Genomic DNA, 14,366 nt, shown 5'->3' with positions numbered 1-14,366 from the left:
ACAATGATGACATTGATACAGATAACTAACTCACCAAAGTCCCCTAGACCCGTCTAGATGTCAACTGTATACCGTCTTGTTCTTGTTGGCGCGACATCAGTCAATGTAGCAAAACAACCTTCAATAACAACCAGCGTAATTGGTTTAGTGGTAAAATTCTCCGTTGCCATTAAGCAATCATCGGGGAGCCCTGGGTTCGATTCCCAGATTACGCATCGGAACGGCCTCGCGTTTTCAAATATTCTTTTGCTCGTGATGCTCTTTTTTGGTGTTGTGTGGTGTTGTAGCGCCAGAAACCGTTATCGAAAATCTTGAGTCAGCCTTGCCGTTTAATCCCGGTAAGACTCAACGGGAGGAACGGCGGGTCCCCTGTAATTAGTTCATGACAGCGCTAAATTTAGCCTCTACCCACTAACGTCCCTGGAATTCGGGAACTGAACCTTGTCGAGTAACAGGGCAATTGGAACCTTGGTATGCTCCATTCGATCTCGATCCTCTGGTTCCTGATCCTTCACTATCTGTTCTATCTTTTGCTGACTCTCACGAAAAGAGAGTATAAGGCTCTATTCTTTGTACATGCATGGTAAAAAAAAAATGGCAATGCGCGCGTCAATGGAATCCGCCTTACGGTCGCCTTCGGGATCCCAGGTATGAGATACGCGTCTCGCGACATAGCCTGCAACCCTCGGCTTGTCTGCCAACAGTCCTCTACGTGTACACGCAATTTTGTCTCATATCGTTTCCCTTCTTTACGCCAAGGACCAACGAGAAACACCACGAATGTGCGGTTGGCCTCCTGCATGATATTATTGCAGATTCACGAGTGACATACCCTTTTAAGGTGAAAACTTGTGATAGCCTAATTTCCTCGCATGTAACCTGCATTATGTTGTTGGCCAACATTTTGAGGCCAGCCAACGCCACCAACACGTCTCGCCTTCTTTTCCCCCTCCGATAAACAGTACCGCAATTTCATTTAGGTCTTGATTTCCCCGCTTCTCTCTGTCAAACTTCCTCCTCATACCCATTATCTTCTCTGATCCTCTTGACTATTTTATCATGGCTGAAATATCCCGCGTTGATGAGTTCTGGAGATCGATGAGAGATGATGATAATGGCACTCCAGTCGCCACTGCAGATTTGACATGCCTCCCTGGAGATCAGCCAAAACTTCCAGTCAAGAAATTTAAGAAGATATCAAAGAAGAAGAAGAAAATCGGTGTTGATCCGGTGGTTGTTGAGAAAGTCAAAGAACCCTGCCCTGAGCCGGACCCAATCGTTGAAGCAGAAGAGATACCCCATGAGCCAACACCCACTGAATGCGATACACCCACTCAGGCTTACCCAGAGCCTGAAGCAGTGGAAGAGCCCACATGTGATGATGAGCAGCACACTCAAGTCGCAGACGATAACGCAACTGTAAAAGACGACGCAGAAGATCGAAAACCTCTTGTCTACCTACCTTTTAGTGCCCAGCATCGACTCATGGCCTTCCTCCAGCACAAGCTAGAGGATATGTGTTTCTCATTCAGCCAGCGGTACCTCCCGCAGCTTCTTCAGGACCGTGGCTGGGACTGCCCGGAAGCTTTAGAGCTGCACAAATGGTTGCGGACATTATCCATGGAGCTTCCCTACATCGGCCAAGACTGGGTGTTCAAACAATCACGACTCTTTGATTCTGTCACTCAAATTCGCAATGTCACCGTCAATCGATCTCAAATCGATAGTGCTCAAATGGAGAAACTCATGTCCGATGCTGTAGAATTAGCATCCCTCTTCGAGGAGGAAAGGACTGTTAAGACTATTGATAGGCTCCGCGAAGACATGGTCAGCACTTCCAAGTCTTTGGGTGCAGAAACTGAACAAATCAAGCAAAGATTTGAATCCAAGCGGGTCGAGATTGAAATAGCACGCGCCAGGCTCGATGAGCTGGAAAATGCTACAAAGACAGCACTGAACAAGAGTCTTCTGGGTTGTCAGGACAATGCTCGATCAAAGATCATGCAGTCCATCCAAAGAGCTGAAGCAGTTGATCAAACAATGGACTCTGCGAATCGATCGGGCGCAATGTCGAGTCTGGATTTGGTTAATGACTTGGAGAACAGACTCATGCTTGACGATAGGGAAATATACGAAGTTTCTTCTCCACGATCCTCTATGTTTGAAGATTGAAATCAAGCTAGCCTCGGTAGATCACAATACTAAACAAAATTTATGGAAGATACACATTGGCGTCATTCGATGCAATATCCCAAGCTGGACAACGTGAGGCAGACTAACTCTATAATACTTCTCATATCCTCTTCAATCACTGATAAATATTACCTCAATTATCAACATACTTAATCATGAATCGCAGAGAGATTTTACGCGCGTCACTGTACACTAAGCTTCATCTGACAATATCTATTGCATCCCCGTTGAAGACTGACTTGTGAGAGTCCACAATCTCACCCGTCATAAATAGTCCAAAGTCCTAGACGGGATTTTCATAAGACATAAAATCACTAAGATCTCTTACTCCGACCGTTAAATAATGGGGGTTTTCAAAACATATTCACATCCAAGAAGTATGCAACATAACCAGTAGTAGGGCCAGTCGGCAGAAACTGTCTACATCACTGAATCAGGGTCCCGCCGTCAACAATGGCAATAGATCCAGTGGTAAAATAACTCTTCATCATACCCAGATATGCCTCGGCCACATCTTCTGGCTGTCCTATCCGTCCCAAAACCGCCCTGTCGGCAAGCTGTTGCACCGCTCCTTCGCCCCATTTCTCAGCCAACTGATCAAGCATGTCTGTTTGTATGGCTCCGGGGTTAATTAGATTGACTCGCATCGGCTTCATTTCCAAGGCCAGACTCCGAACCAAGGCGTCCTTTGCTCCGCTGAGACCATCGCGTACGCTGTAGCCGGGGAGGGGTTTATAGGCGACGAGGCCGCCAGTCAAGGTGTACGACGATGTGTATGATGGTTCAAGGTATTTTAAACAAACTTTGGCGATAATAACGTCCCCAACTATACGGCCTTGACAGAGATTGAGGATATCCTTGACTGTCGTGTCTTTCAAAGCCAGCGGCGATTCCATATACCCAGCTGTGCTGACGACGTGGTGTACTTTGACCTGGCCATTATCCGTGGCAAAGTCAAATAGTTTTCGGACATTCGCTTCGACATCGGGTCCAGACAAGTCGCAAACATGCCCTCTAACCTTTGATAAATCGTCGGCAGCTGGCTTTAGTCTTTCACTGGCTCCATCAACCTTTTGCTGAGATCGACCGGCGACGACGACATTTGCACCATGCTCAACACAGGCTTTGGCAACACCAAAACCGATACCGGCCGTACCGCCGATTACAACAATCAGCTTGCTCTGGAGTTTATCTGTAGGTGGCATCTTCTGTTATAAATGCAGAGTTGAGTTAGAATTTCGATAATGCGCTGAAAAGGCAATTATCTAGAAGAAGAGGAGTACTTGAGAGGTGGGGAAAATTGAGTATGTTGACCTCTTTATACTGTATATTCCTATCTTTAGTTTCCACTTGATAGACTTTCCTGTATTGCTTTGGTAGTTTTCCATTGCCAGTCCTTAGATTGCATACCTTGCAGCTGAATACCGCTCCAAATTCCACTTCTTGTGCAGATTCAGTGCGGAGTTTAAAGATAATTCTGAGGAACTGACGATAACTAGACCTAGTGGGCCAAATATTGCGCATCCGATTGGGTTGCAACAAGCGGACTTTCTTGAACCTTAAAATGATGAGGCCCTTTGTTTCCACTGTCGCCGTGGATGTCTTAACTACCAAAACCCTGGATGATCATCCTGTTACTAGGATGCTGCACATGCATCGGGCTTAGCTAGGTTCTATCGGACCAAAACAAGGACCCGAGACCCCATCTGTGTTCGACTCTAGAGTTCTAGAAACAAATACACGTCCAATTTGGTTATCATTCAATTTAAACTATTGCTAAATTTCCAGTAGATCATATCAGGCCTGTGATCAAGCCATGCCTGCATGTCAGCTACCTCTAAATGAGGTTTTGGCTATGCCGTCTAGAGTACATAGACTTAAGGGTTTTGTCTAACATAAGCTAGAGGAGATATGCTTTCCATCGGGTCAATGGCACCTTCTGCAACCTTTCCAAGACCGTATCACACTGTCTAAACACGTTGGAGCTGCATATGTGGTGTGGCTATTATCTACTGAGCTTCCGGGCATTGGCTATCGACTGACATTCATTAACCTCTGTGGATTGGCATAATAAATCTGTAGTAGTAAACAAGACTCGCGAAGATCTATATTGACGTTGTTGGCTATTATACCGAATTCTTATCTCAACCTTGACAGAACAATCAAGAATTGTCTGCTAATTCTACGGTTCAACGCGTACTCATGCCAAGTCATCTAAACGATGTTTGAGAACAACCTGTAGTATTCTCATATCACTCAATAGCGACTCGATACCGGACAAAAGATGGAAAACACTGCTAAGCATCGTGAGCTTGGACTTGAAGATGCCAGTGGCTCAAAGAGATCCATTTGTTGAAAAGATATCCATAAGTAAACTGCAGTCACATAATATGAGAAGGCTAGGAACCTACCGTTTTGTGGTAGAAGCTCGCACTTATTGCCACTGAGTGGAGTAAAAGAAGAAGTCCCGGACCTCCTCGGCCTCACGGATGAGCCGAGGTCTGATGTGACCGCTCCCGGGCACGGAGCCATTATGGGCAAACCCCCGACCGAAGTGGGTAAACTATCGCCCCGATGTGGGGATAGCTTCACCAAAACGGCTTGTCAGTCGCTCCGTCATTGTCAAAGTGGAGATACCTGACATTTTCAATCATGCGAGCACTATCGGCATTCTGTCGTCTTCTTTATTAACTTACTAATCCAGATAATAGATACTTGATCTGTGTGCAGCGTACCTCGAAGTTATTAAATACTGACTACTCTGCGTCTTTCAATCATCTTTTCAACTCGACTTTTAACTACTTCTCAAACACCTTAATTACCATTCCTACATAAATCCCTCATCCAATACAATGGCTACCGTCATCATTCAGTACCCCAGCGGTCACGACTTCGATCTCGACTACTACCTCAAGACACACATGCCTCTTGCCGATAAGTAAGACAATCATCATGGTCGACTTTGAACCAAGTCACTAACAGCCTCACTAGGACATGGAAGGACAAGGGTCTGAAGAGCGCTAAAGTTATCAAGCTGGGTGGTGACAGCCCTTACCAAATCTACACCGTCCTTCGATGGGAGAGCCTGGCTGCTTTCCAAGCTGCCGCCACTGCCGAGGACGCCAAGGCTGTTCATGAGGATGTGAAGAACTTTACTACAGCCAAGGCCGACGTCCGCGTTGGCGAGACCATTGCTGAGTCTAAGCTTTGAATTATTGTCAATCCCAATACCCAATACTGTTGATACCAATTAATATATCACAACTCCATATCTGACTACAATATTATCCCTTTCATCGTCAAGAAGTTATATCCTTCATTCTTCCGCTTTTGCATTCAGTTGTCTTCTTGTCTGCTTGACATTTACATCTTCATCCTCAGCCGTGGACTCTTTCATCCATTCGTAGTCTCCCTTCTGAGCCCACAACACAGATAATCGCTAGCGTTATGTCAGTAACAGCACAATAGATATCTAATTATAGACAACTTACCTTTCCTAATGTCAACTTCAAAGTGTTTTCAAAGAAATGAGGGACATATTTCGCCTCAGCTGGTTGACCTTTGATGAGTCGTAGTAGGTTGTTGACCACGATCTCACTTTGCATAATACCAGCACGAGCTTGCTTAGGACCGCCAGACTGAGCCACGTCGCCCAGAGCAAAGATGTTCTTTCTGGGTGAGGGTAGATTCTCAACTTGAAGAGTTGGTCCTACCATGATCTCGCCATTGGCAGCGATACTTTTAGGAGAGTATTGTGCCAACAGTTCGGATCGTGGACGGAGTCCGGTGCAAGGAATCTGCCAATCGGACACGTTAGTTACAATACTGCACAGTAACAACTTTTACATACTACCAAGTCCCAGGTCCTTTCTTTTCCATCGGCAAGAGTAAGACTTGTCTCTTGGACAATTTGTCCAGCGTTACTTGGGTAAGACGGTCTTTCGCCCAGCAAAACCTCAATATTCTGGTCTTTGAGAGTTTCTATAACGCGTTCATGGAGCTTAGGTCCAAACCGAGGCAGGAGTTGTTGTCGTGAGTGAATGAGCGTCACCTCTTTGCCGGGGTACTTCTCTCTGATCTCCGTGACTAGTTCTATTCCAACAGCTCCTCCACCAATAACTACGATTCTATCAGCCTTGGCGATGCGCTGTTGATAGCCTCTGAATTCTTCAATTCCGTCTCGCTTGTTCCTCGCAACTAGTCGAGCTGGTGGTGGCTGTGCAGCGCCCGTGGCAACGATGAGGTACTCATAAGGTAATGAAGTACCACCTGCTGTGGTAACATGCGACTCTGTTACATCCGTAACTTCATCACAATACTGTTGAAAGATGCCTTCGGGGGCGCCTTTAGTAAGATTATCATACGGGATGAACGTATGATGCTCTCTTCCTGAAAACACAGAATTGCGAGGGAAAGCAAAGGCGTAATTAAAGTGAGAGTTCATCTCGACAAGAATCACACGATAACCCGATGGCAATGTGTGAGCAAGTCGTTGCGCAAGAAGCGCTCCTGCAAAAGAGCCACCAACGACAATGACATTGCGTGGGTCTGATGTTGAGCGGTAAGTATATCGATGGACAATTGCTTGTCCTTTTTGGACTGTTAGCTTTGCAATAAAACCAAGAACAGTCTTGAATATCTCGAAGTGAATGTCCAAGTCGTTCAGATTCATCGTGACACAACTGGAAGGAGAGTGATAAAAATTATACCAAAAAGACACAAGATGGGATGGGATGTTTGGGAAGATCTGATAAGGTGTGGTGTGGTGGATGAGGAAGATCTGATAAGCTGGTGCAATTTAAATGGCTCTCAAATGACCGGACCTTCCGCTGTATTGAAACATTCACGGACTATTCTCGTCTGGACCGAAGTTGAGGCCGAAGCCGAAGATCGGCACGGAGTTAAACCTAAAGGAGCCAACAACATCTTTCAGCTGCTCCTAGGATGAGACAGCCTGTAGCCGGGCTCGGACTTTGACCAATTGCCGGCTCGGCCTGTCGCTGAAGAACTTACCCTGCACCCATTGATTCATCAACTGATGAAACGAAGAGCAGCAGTCATTGATGAAGACTTTGGATGATACAGACTAGATTGATAATTGAGATTTCTATCAAATTAAAAAACGATCGGTGGTACGAATTCTTCAGATAAACCATGCATGCCAAAGCATTTGCAGGATATTTGCAAAGCATTCGTCAGACATGGAGCTATCCAAATCACAGGCAGCAACAGCCGTGAGCACCACAAGTGTCTCACCATAGCCATATCTTAGATCTTTACCGAATTCGACCATCAATCGGTCAAACCATTTACCCGCTTCTATTTACCTAACTAGTCAAGATCACCAAGGAAAAGCAAACAGGAAAGTCGTGTTCCATTGAATCACTCACCCTGTCGCTTGTAGATTAGCAGCATCCTGCTTATCAAATCTAACGTATTCAATAGTAGCTTGAGAAAAGAGCACGTCGGGTGCCACGTCCTTAGGAGCAACGATGTCCGTTGTCATAGACGAAGAAGATCAGCGGCTCATATGGAGGGTCTAGTGGGTAACAGAAAGAATGGCCTCCTAAGTCTTAGGGTAAAAAAATAAGTAGCCTAAGAACTATAGTCTAAGCAGCATAAAGTGACCTACTGATTTCGTCTCGTATGCTTCCAGTGGTCAATTCATTCAATACACTGAGGGCGAGCAAAGGAAACGGCTGAAAAAAGAGGTAACATTTACATAAGACGAATTTCGTAAAGTTAAAAGCAAAGTCTGAATTCGTCAAGTCGGAAGAGAGTGATGAATGAATGCAGGTAATAAAAGGCTTTTATACCTTTCCCTTTAAAAGTTTGTTTATTCGCTTTTATCTTTGAGTCAATTTTTAACTCACAAAACCAAATGACCGACAACGGTATACACGCAGAAATCAAGTACAAAGTCAAGGCAATCACAGAGTTTGACGGTCACATGACACAGTAACTCATACCGAGCCTCCTCGTATATAGCACCGCGCAGTATATTTGCTGTTATAGGCTAGCAGAAAACCCTGGCAAGAAATGTGATTAAAACAAACAAATTTAGGAATCATCTTAGTGAACAACAAGCATTCTGAGCTATGCTTATCTACTGTACCCGATTTCCATTGTTAGCAATCAGATTTGGTGCGCTGTGAAGATTTCCAGAGATCTTCTTCGCCGTAGCAACCTCCTTCAACCAACGAGTAATGGCTGCAACACCCTCAACCTCCTCGGTACTCATCGCGTACAGAACCAAACCAGCAACATGAGGAGCAGCCATTGAAGTTCCATCCTCTGTAAAGGTGTGCGTGTCTGACTTCCAGCCAGAAGAGAGAATCCCTACACCCGGGGCCATGATGTCGACTGTCTTTCCCCAGTTGGAAAAGTCAGCGACAGCCCAGTTCTCGTCAATGGCACCGACGGTGATAGCGGAAGCTGCAGATCCTGGCGACTCCTTGGCTGCGTCCCTAGCATCATTGCCAGAAGCGACGACAGTAACGACACCCTTCTTCGATGCATTGTCAACAGCCTTGTTGAATGCAGCGGACTTTTCACCTCCGAGAGACATGTTGATAACAGCCCTCCATGTGCGATCTCTCTTAATAATATCGTTGACCGCCCAGTTGAAAGCATCAAGGACAATAGAAGTATCACTCTCTTCACCCTTGAAGACCTTGAGAGCAAGGATATTCGCCTTCTTAGCGACACCATACGTCTTGCCAGCAATGACTCCAGCAACATGGGTACCGTGACCATCAGTATCCTTGTTGTCACCCTTCCAGTTGGTCCAAGCGGCTTTAGCACGGCCACCGAATTCATTGTGAGAGACACGGACTCCACCGTCAATGACGTAGGCGTACATGTCCGTGCCAGCATAGTTGTCGTAGATGTACTCCTTGAAGCCCTTCTTTCGGTGAGAGATCGTACCAAGACCCCAGGTAGACTTTTTCTGTGTGACTTCAGCTCTCTTTTCAAGATTGTGATCTTTGTTAACGCGAGAGATCTTCCAGACACGATTGGGTTCAATCGCAAGAACCTTGCATCACTTGTTAGTCTCACGTCATGTTAAGAGGGGCATTGTCTCTTACATCAGGACTCTTCTTGATCACACTGATCGTCGCCTTGTCAAATGTTCCCGCGTAACCTTGGAAGCCAGACTTGCTATCATAAGTCTTCTCAACGCCGAGTTCCTCCCGCTTTGTCAAGCTTCGCTTGTGCACACCATCAACCCATTTCAGATGAGTCTTGGCCATGATGGCATCTATCTCAGGTTTGAGGGTGATGATGTAGCTGCCCGGGATAATGGCTCCCGGTTCAGCGGCTGGAGCAGCTGGGGCAGGGACAGCAAGACCGCATCCCAGAAAGAGGGTCACTGCCAGGGTGATGTTCTTGAGGTTGACCATAATGAAGCATAAAGCTGATGAGATGAAGAATGGATGATTGACAAGGAAGAGCCAAGACCGCGATCTTTATACAAATTTACTTGAACTATCACATTCCCGTATAGCATATAACTGACCGCAATATTAGACTCGCGTAAATCGTGCCAACAGGGATGGCGCGGTGTTTCTCACAATTGCGATCTACACTCATTTAGCTTCCCCACTTGTGCCTGGCTGTACCTGGAAATGCCACCCACCAAGCCTTGCGTGCGTAAAACTTCGACTATCTAGTCTAGTCTTTTGATGGTTGTAGCTAAAAAGCAATATGGTTATCCCTCAATGGCAATTAACTTTGAGAAGACCTCCATCAAAGGTATCCCTAAATGGAATGTGGCTGGTCTGAATGTGGCTGGATTTGTGATGAAAGGGCACCAATTCTGGCACGATGAGACACTATCGCCCGTTTGAGAGGGGCATCGTTGTGTGAGACCCAAATTTGGCTGGCTGAAACCTCGTTTGGGTCAAGTTGGGGAATGCAGGGCGAAAAGATCGAACTTTAAAAACGATAAGGCAGGTGGCGTGATTAAGTTGTGTCACGGGTTCCTGTGTAGAGAAGCTAGGACTTTCATGATGGGAAAGTGAAGATGAAACAACTCACAGTCCCAAAGACATGGGAAAATGATACGACATGGTACAATCGTTACCGTATTTGACAAAAGATACCGGACTCAACGTAAGTACTTCACCAGTACCTTCAAGCTTTTGTGCAAGGCACATAATGTTGGTTCTAACATTCCATTTGTAAGCTCAGCTCTCTACCACACCATCTTCTCCGCATCAGGACGTTGTAGTTTGCTTGTGACGTTCTTGAAAACAAACAGACGTTGATGGAAATGGAGAAGCTGAACACCACTGGCGGTTAGTTGGCGGGTCTGTAGTCAGCTGGCTGATCGAAGGCTGCCCATAAACTTTCGGTTCAACAGCCACGACGGCTCCCCTGCGTTAGCTTACTGTTATCAGATCCACCTGCATATAGACTATTAAGCCAAACATAGACGTTGTCGCCTCGTGGAACGAGGGGCTTCACGAGACGTTGACCCTCCTCAGCCAGTCTCATCGACCGACCGTTCAGTGGAAATCAGATCTAGAACCTGGATAACCAACCATGGCTTTAGGCTTTCTATAGATATCGTTGAAGGCTGTCCCATGACTTTCACATTACAAACTGTGATGGCTACAACGTGAGGCTAGCTGAACGTTCTGGATGCGGTGATTAAGAAAACGTTAACCGTTAGCCAGTGCACTAGCATTTTCACTCGATCGGAATCAAGCTTAAGCCATGCAAGACGCTGGGGGTGTTTGACTATTGAGTAACTGACGCCTTACACTGAAACCGTTCTCGGAGAACGCTACCTAGCTCAGAGCGTTTGTGTGAGATCTAGGTGTTCTATCCTTGACCTCTAGACGGAGATTTATTCCTCAACACCATGAGCAAAAATCTTTCGGTCACAAGATAGCTAAGTTTAGTGCCTATGATACTGAATGCAACGCGTACCGGAGTATAAGGCCTTCAGCGTATGTCTATAGCCGCAGGCTAGCTAGCTTAACGTCCCTAAGCAACAACATGGCCGATTCAGCCAGTGATGTATAGATGAGCCTGTATTGTGATATTTAGGTTCTTACTCCAGTTACATGTCTATACCTTCTGTCAAATGTGAGCTGAGTTAAGTGCCATCAACGCAAAACAGATCTTGTTAGCTTATGATCAAGCAATGCTGTCAGGATGTTTTCCGTCACATCAATGACACGTCCAAACAAGAGTAGGCTACGGAAAATACACATATTCGGACTTACAATCAGTTTAACTATTGAAAGGAAGATATCGGCGACGTCATATCATAATCCCATCTGTATAACTGATATGAATTATGCATGTTGGAACAGGGATCTCAGATGCGGGGATGTTGATCATAATTCGTCCACTGACCTTTTCGCTGCTTACCTGTCCATATCAAGACTAGCATTTCATACCCAATCCTTGGCCTAACTCCTTCTTCCATCTCCTCATCTGTCCCCGCTTCCCACTTACGCCTCAAAGCTGACACGAGTTAGCTTCATCCGACGTCAGTTATGGCCGCAGATAAGCCACCCGAAAAACCCACCAGCAGCACAAGGAGCCGTAACGGCTGTGTTGGATGTCGCTCCAGGCGCATCCGCTGTGATGAGAAACAGCCATCCTGGTAAACCGCCTTCCTGTGGTGTCCAGATATGTAACGTGTTGGAGTCTGGACTCCACGATAAGACACATGCGATGACTGACATCACTCTATAGTCGCAATTGTGTGATCAAAAAACTGCCTTGCTCATATGTGCCAATAGTTCCCCTTCGCGAACGTAGGGCTACTACACGCCCTGGAGAGCAGACTCCATGGGTTATCCAGAAATCAACAACCTTGTCACCTGCCAGGGTGTTTACAAGGCCAGGATCCGACTTCCTTGATCCATTTGATATGTTGCCAATCAAAATGCCACTCAAGTCCAAGGAGCTTCTCCACTACTGTTTGTGCATTCAATAGTCTCACATATAAGCAGTTTCAGCTGACGCCGATGGATCTGATACAGTCTTGCAAGCTGGTGCTACTATTGGACCCTTACCAGTAAGCCCAAACGATTGGTCAGTCACAGCATATTGATAGATCCAGTCAGATGTTGATAGTGTCATAGTGTCGCCTCAGCTACTAGCAATCCAGAAGTTCTGCAAAACACAATGCTGGTATCAGCACTTCATTATGCATGGAACAAAGGCGATCTTGCCATTTTTGAGCCAACGTTCCTATATCACAAGATTGAGAGTATAAAGCAAGTGAACACTTGGCTTACATCTTCATCTCGGGCAAAAGAGGTCCTGCGATGTGCCAAGTACATCAGCACTCTTTGCTTCGTCGAGGTACGTATTTTCTCAGTTAAATGCTACAACGTGTTCTATACTTATCATAGTTAGTGTTGTCTTGGCAACTTTGCAGTTGCAAAGTCTCACCTGAACGGTCTGACTACCTACTTGTCCACCAAGGACCGAGAAACCCTCCGACAAGGATGTCAGTTCGACGTTGACTTGGAGTTGACAGATCGCTATCTCATAATGTGAGCACCAGGACCCGTTGTCACGATGAACCAATGATATTAACGTGTTATTTAACAGAGCCAGTAACATGATACACAGCACCAAAAGCCGTTTGGCCGAGGTTGTCCCTGCCGAAGTAATATCACCACAACCAGAAACGGAAATGGAGGTACCAGAACTCAGTCGGATGATACATAGGATGCATCTTAACGAGGTCAATGGCCCTGAACTGCGCCTAAGAGCTTTCCGTATGGTACCCTTCTTCTTCGGGTCTATTCCACCAGGACGTGTGCCCAAAGATATCGATATGTTCCCGGCGGTATCCATACTTCGACCAATTACACGATTGGCAATGATGGCAAATTCAAAGGAACGTGGCGGTGCAGATGTTCCCATGCCTTGGAATGTCTGGAACAGCGGGCTTTCTTCAAAGCTGCTTTACACAGTAATCACAGCACATCTTCAATCATTCTCAAACAAGATACCACTACCCACTCCTGGCGAGCCAGTCTATTTGTCAGCTTGGTCTGGGTTTTGCTCCGCTGTCGACTTTTATCTCACAACTGTTCTGGGAGTCTGCAATCAAGGGCTTCCTCCAGAGAAACGACTGCATTATCTCAAAATCGACATTCTTAAACGGGACTTACAAAAGGGGCCGTCGTTGTTTGAGAGCATGAATGACGAGACACGCAACTTGTGGTTTTGGAAAGCATTCATGGGCGCGTTAAGTGTGACTTACGCTCAATCACTGGTGTTAGATGACAAGCTTGATCTCATCTTGGAGGAACTTTGCCTCTTGATTCGAAGCTGGATGAAGTACACTCACATTTCGACTTGGAAAGACGCACACTACATATTATCATGTGTGGTGTGGCCAACTTGTCCGGTGAAGAAGGAGTCGTGTAGTGATTTGTGGCAAATGATAAGTGTTCGGCAATAATACCAAGTTCCATAATGTTTCACGAGAATAAAGGTTATACTAAAGCTAATTTATCAAGACTCATTTGAGTACAAGTTGGTTTGCCACTCACAATACCCAAACACTAAACCCCCATTCATAGCATTCCGGACATGAAATGAATGACATGTCGTCACATTGCGAATGAGGTCAGGGATCATTTTTAATGATTAGACAGGCACCAAAAAATCAGCGAGAGTCGATAGTACTCAAGTTGACGTCGATATCAGACCTAATGGCGTCGCTGTTGCCGTGTGAAGATGTGCCTCTGCCTGACGTATTGTTGTAGAAGAGATAACACTTCAAGGTTACCAGTCTTCTCGGCCCACCACCAGACATCTTTCCCAAAACCATCTTTATCTTCTGTAGTGACCTTTGGGCTCTTGAGCAATACTTTAAGTGCCTTTGAACGATCATATCTGACTGCAACGAATAGTGGTGTTGAGCCGTGCCAGTCTTTCAAGTTTGGGTTGACTCTAACGTCAGCAACCAAGGTTTGAACAATATTATCAAAGCCATGTCTAGCAGCTAGAAGTAAAGCGGTACGCCCAGCATAATCAACCTTGTTCGGTTCGATGCCTGGGATGTCAAGCAGTGATTTCACACTCCGTGTACGATTCTGGTACGTGGCTATGTGGAGTCTGGTCGTTCCAAACTTATCGCGAACATTGTTAATGGCTCCTTCAGGGTTAGCTTCAACGAGGCACTTTAG

General features: G+C 45.8%; 7 protein-coding genes and 1 non-coding gene across 8 annotated transcripts; 5 read left to right on the top strand and 3 right to left on the bottom strand.

Annotated features, from left to right (window-relative positions):
- Nucleotides 1-133: 133 nt before the first annotated feature.
- Nucleotides 134-215, top strand: EDB82DRAFT_t274. Its single transcript has one exon. It is a non-coding gene; the product is annotated as a tRNA-Gly (tRNA).
- A 716-nt stretch (nt 216-931) lies between these two features.
- Nucleotides 932-2,207, top strand: EDB82DRAFT_357224 (uncharacterized protein). Its single transcript, XM_025725941.2, has one exon. It carries the CDS (start codon nt 1,060-1,062, stop codon nt 2,170-2,172), a length of 1,113 nt encoding a protein of 370 aa, XP_025594490.1. The 5' UTR covers nt 932-1,059; the 3' UTR covers nt 2,173-2,207.
- Nucleotides 2,208-2,399: 192 nt separating this feature from the next.
- EDB82DRAFT_518505 (uncharacterized protein) lies at nt 2,400-3,643 on the bottom strand. The gene has a single exon (XM_025725940.2). It carries the CDS (start codon nt 3,396-3,398, stop codon nt 2,619-2,621), a length of 780 nt encoding a protein of 259 aa, XP_025594489.1. The 5' UTR covers nt 3,399-3,643; the 3' UTR covers nt 2,400-2,618.
- A 1,402-nt stretch (nt 3,644-5,045) lies between these two features.
- EDB82DRAFT_481705 (uncharacterized protein) lies at nt 5,046-5,404 on the top strand (the record flags this gene model as incomplete). Its single annotated transcript, XM_025725939.1, has 2 exons — nt 5,046-5,131; nt 5,185-5,404. 2 exons carry the CDS (start codon nt 5,046-5,048, stop codon nt 5,402-5,404), a joined length of 306 nt encoding a protein of 101 aa, XP_025594488.1.
- Nucleotides 5,405-5,419: 15 nt separating this feature from the next.
- EDB82DRAFT_357212 (uncharacterized protein) lies at nt 5,420-6,983 on the bottom strand. Its single transcript, XM_025725938.2, has 3 exons — nt 6,044-6,983; nt 5,685-5,990; nt 5,420-5,632 (listed from the first exon to the last, which is right to left on the bottom strand). Exons 1-3 carry the CDS (start codon nt 6,863-6,865, stop codon nt 5,510-5,512), a joined length of 1,251 nt encoding a protein of 416 aa, XP_025594487.1. The 5' UTR covers nt 6,866-6,983; the 3' UTR covers nt 5,420-5,509.
- A 1,241-nt stretch (nt 6,984-8,224) lies between these two features.
- EDB82DRAFT_542394 (peptidase S8/S53 domain-containing protein) lies at nt 8,225-9,692 on the bottom strand. The gene is made up of 2 exons (XM_025725937.2): nt 9,282-9,692; nt 8,225-9,229 (listed from the first exon to the last, which is right to left on the bottom strand). The coding sequence occupies exons 1-2, from the start codon at nt 9,594-9,596 to the stop codon at nt 8,300-8,302; spliced, it is 1,245 nt and encodes a 414-aa protein (XP_025594486.1). The 5' UTR covers nt 9,597-9,692; the 3' UTR covers nt 8,225-8,299.
- A 1,852-nt stretch (nt 9,693-11,544) lies between these two features.
- Nucleotides 11,545-12,401, top strand: EDB82DRAFT_357170 (uncharacterized protein). Its single transcript, XM_065607552.1, has 4 exons — nt 11,545-11,815; nt 11,908-12,138; nt 12,198-12,249; nt 12,300-12,401. Exons 1-4 carry the CDS (start codon nt 11,706-11,708, stop codon nt 12,315-12,317), a joined length of 411 nt encoding a protein of 136 aa, XP_065463636.1. The 5' UTR covers nt 11,545-11,705; the 3' UTR covers nt 12,318-12,401.
- Nucleotides 12,343-13,636, top strand: EDB82DRAFT_481702 (uncharacterized protein; the record flags this gene model as incomplete). Its single annotated transcript, XM_025725935.2, has 3 exons — nt 12,343-12,522; nt 12,577-12,716; nt 12,775-13,636. 3 exons carry the CDS (start codon nt 12,343-12,345, stop codon nt 13,634-13,636), a joined length of 1,182 nt encoding a protein of 393 aa, XP_025594484.2.
- Nucleotides 13,637-14,366: the final 730 nt, after the last annotated feature.

Source organism: Fusarium venenatum (assembly GCF_020744135.1).
Source record: "Fusarium venenatum strain MPI-CAGE-CH-0201 chromosome Unknown EDB82scaffold_4, whole genome shotgun sequence".
Taxonomy (NCBI): domain Eukaryota; kingdom Fungi; phylum Ascomycota; class Sordariomycetes; order Hypocreales; family Nectriaceae; genus Fusarium; species Fusarium venenatum.
This window is presented reverse-complemented; position numbering and strand designations above follow the sequence as displayed.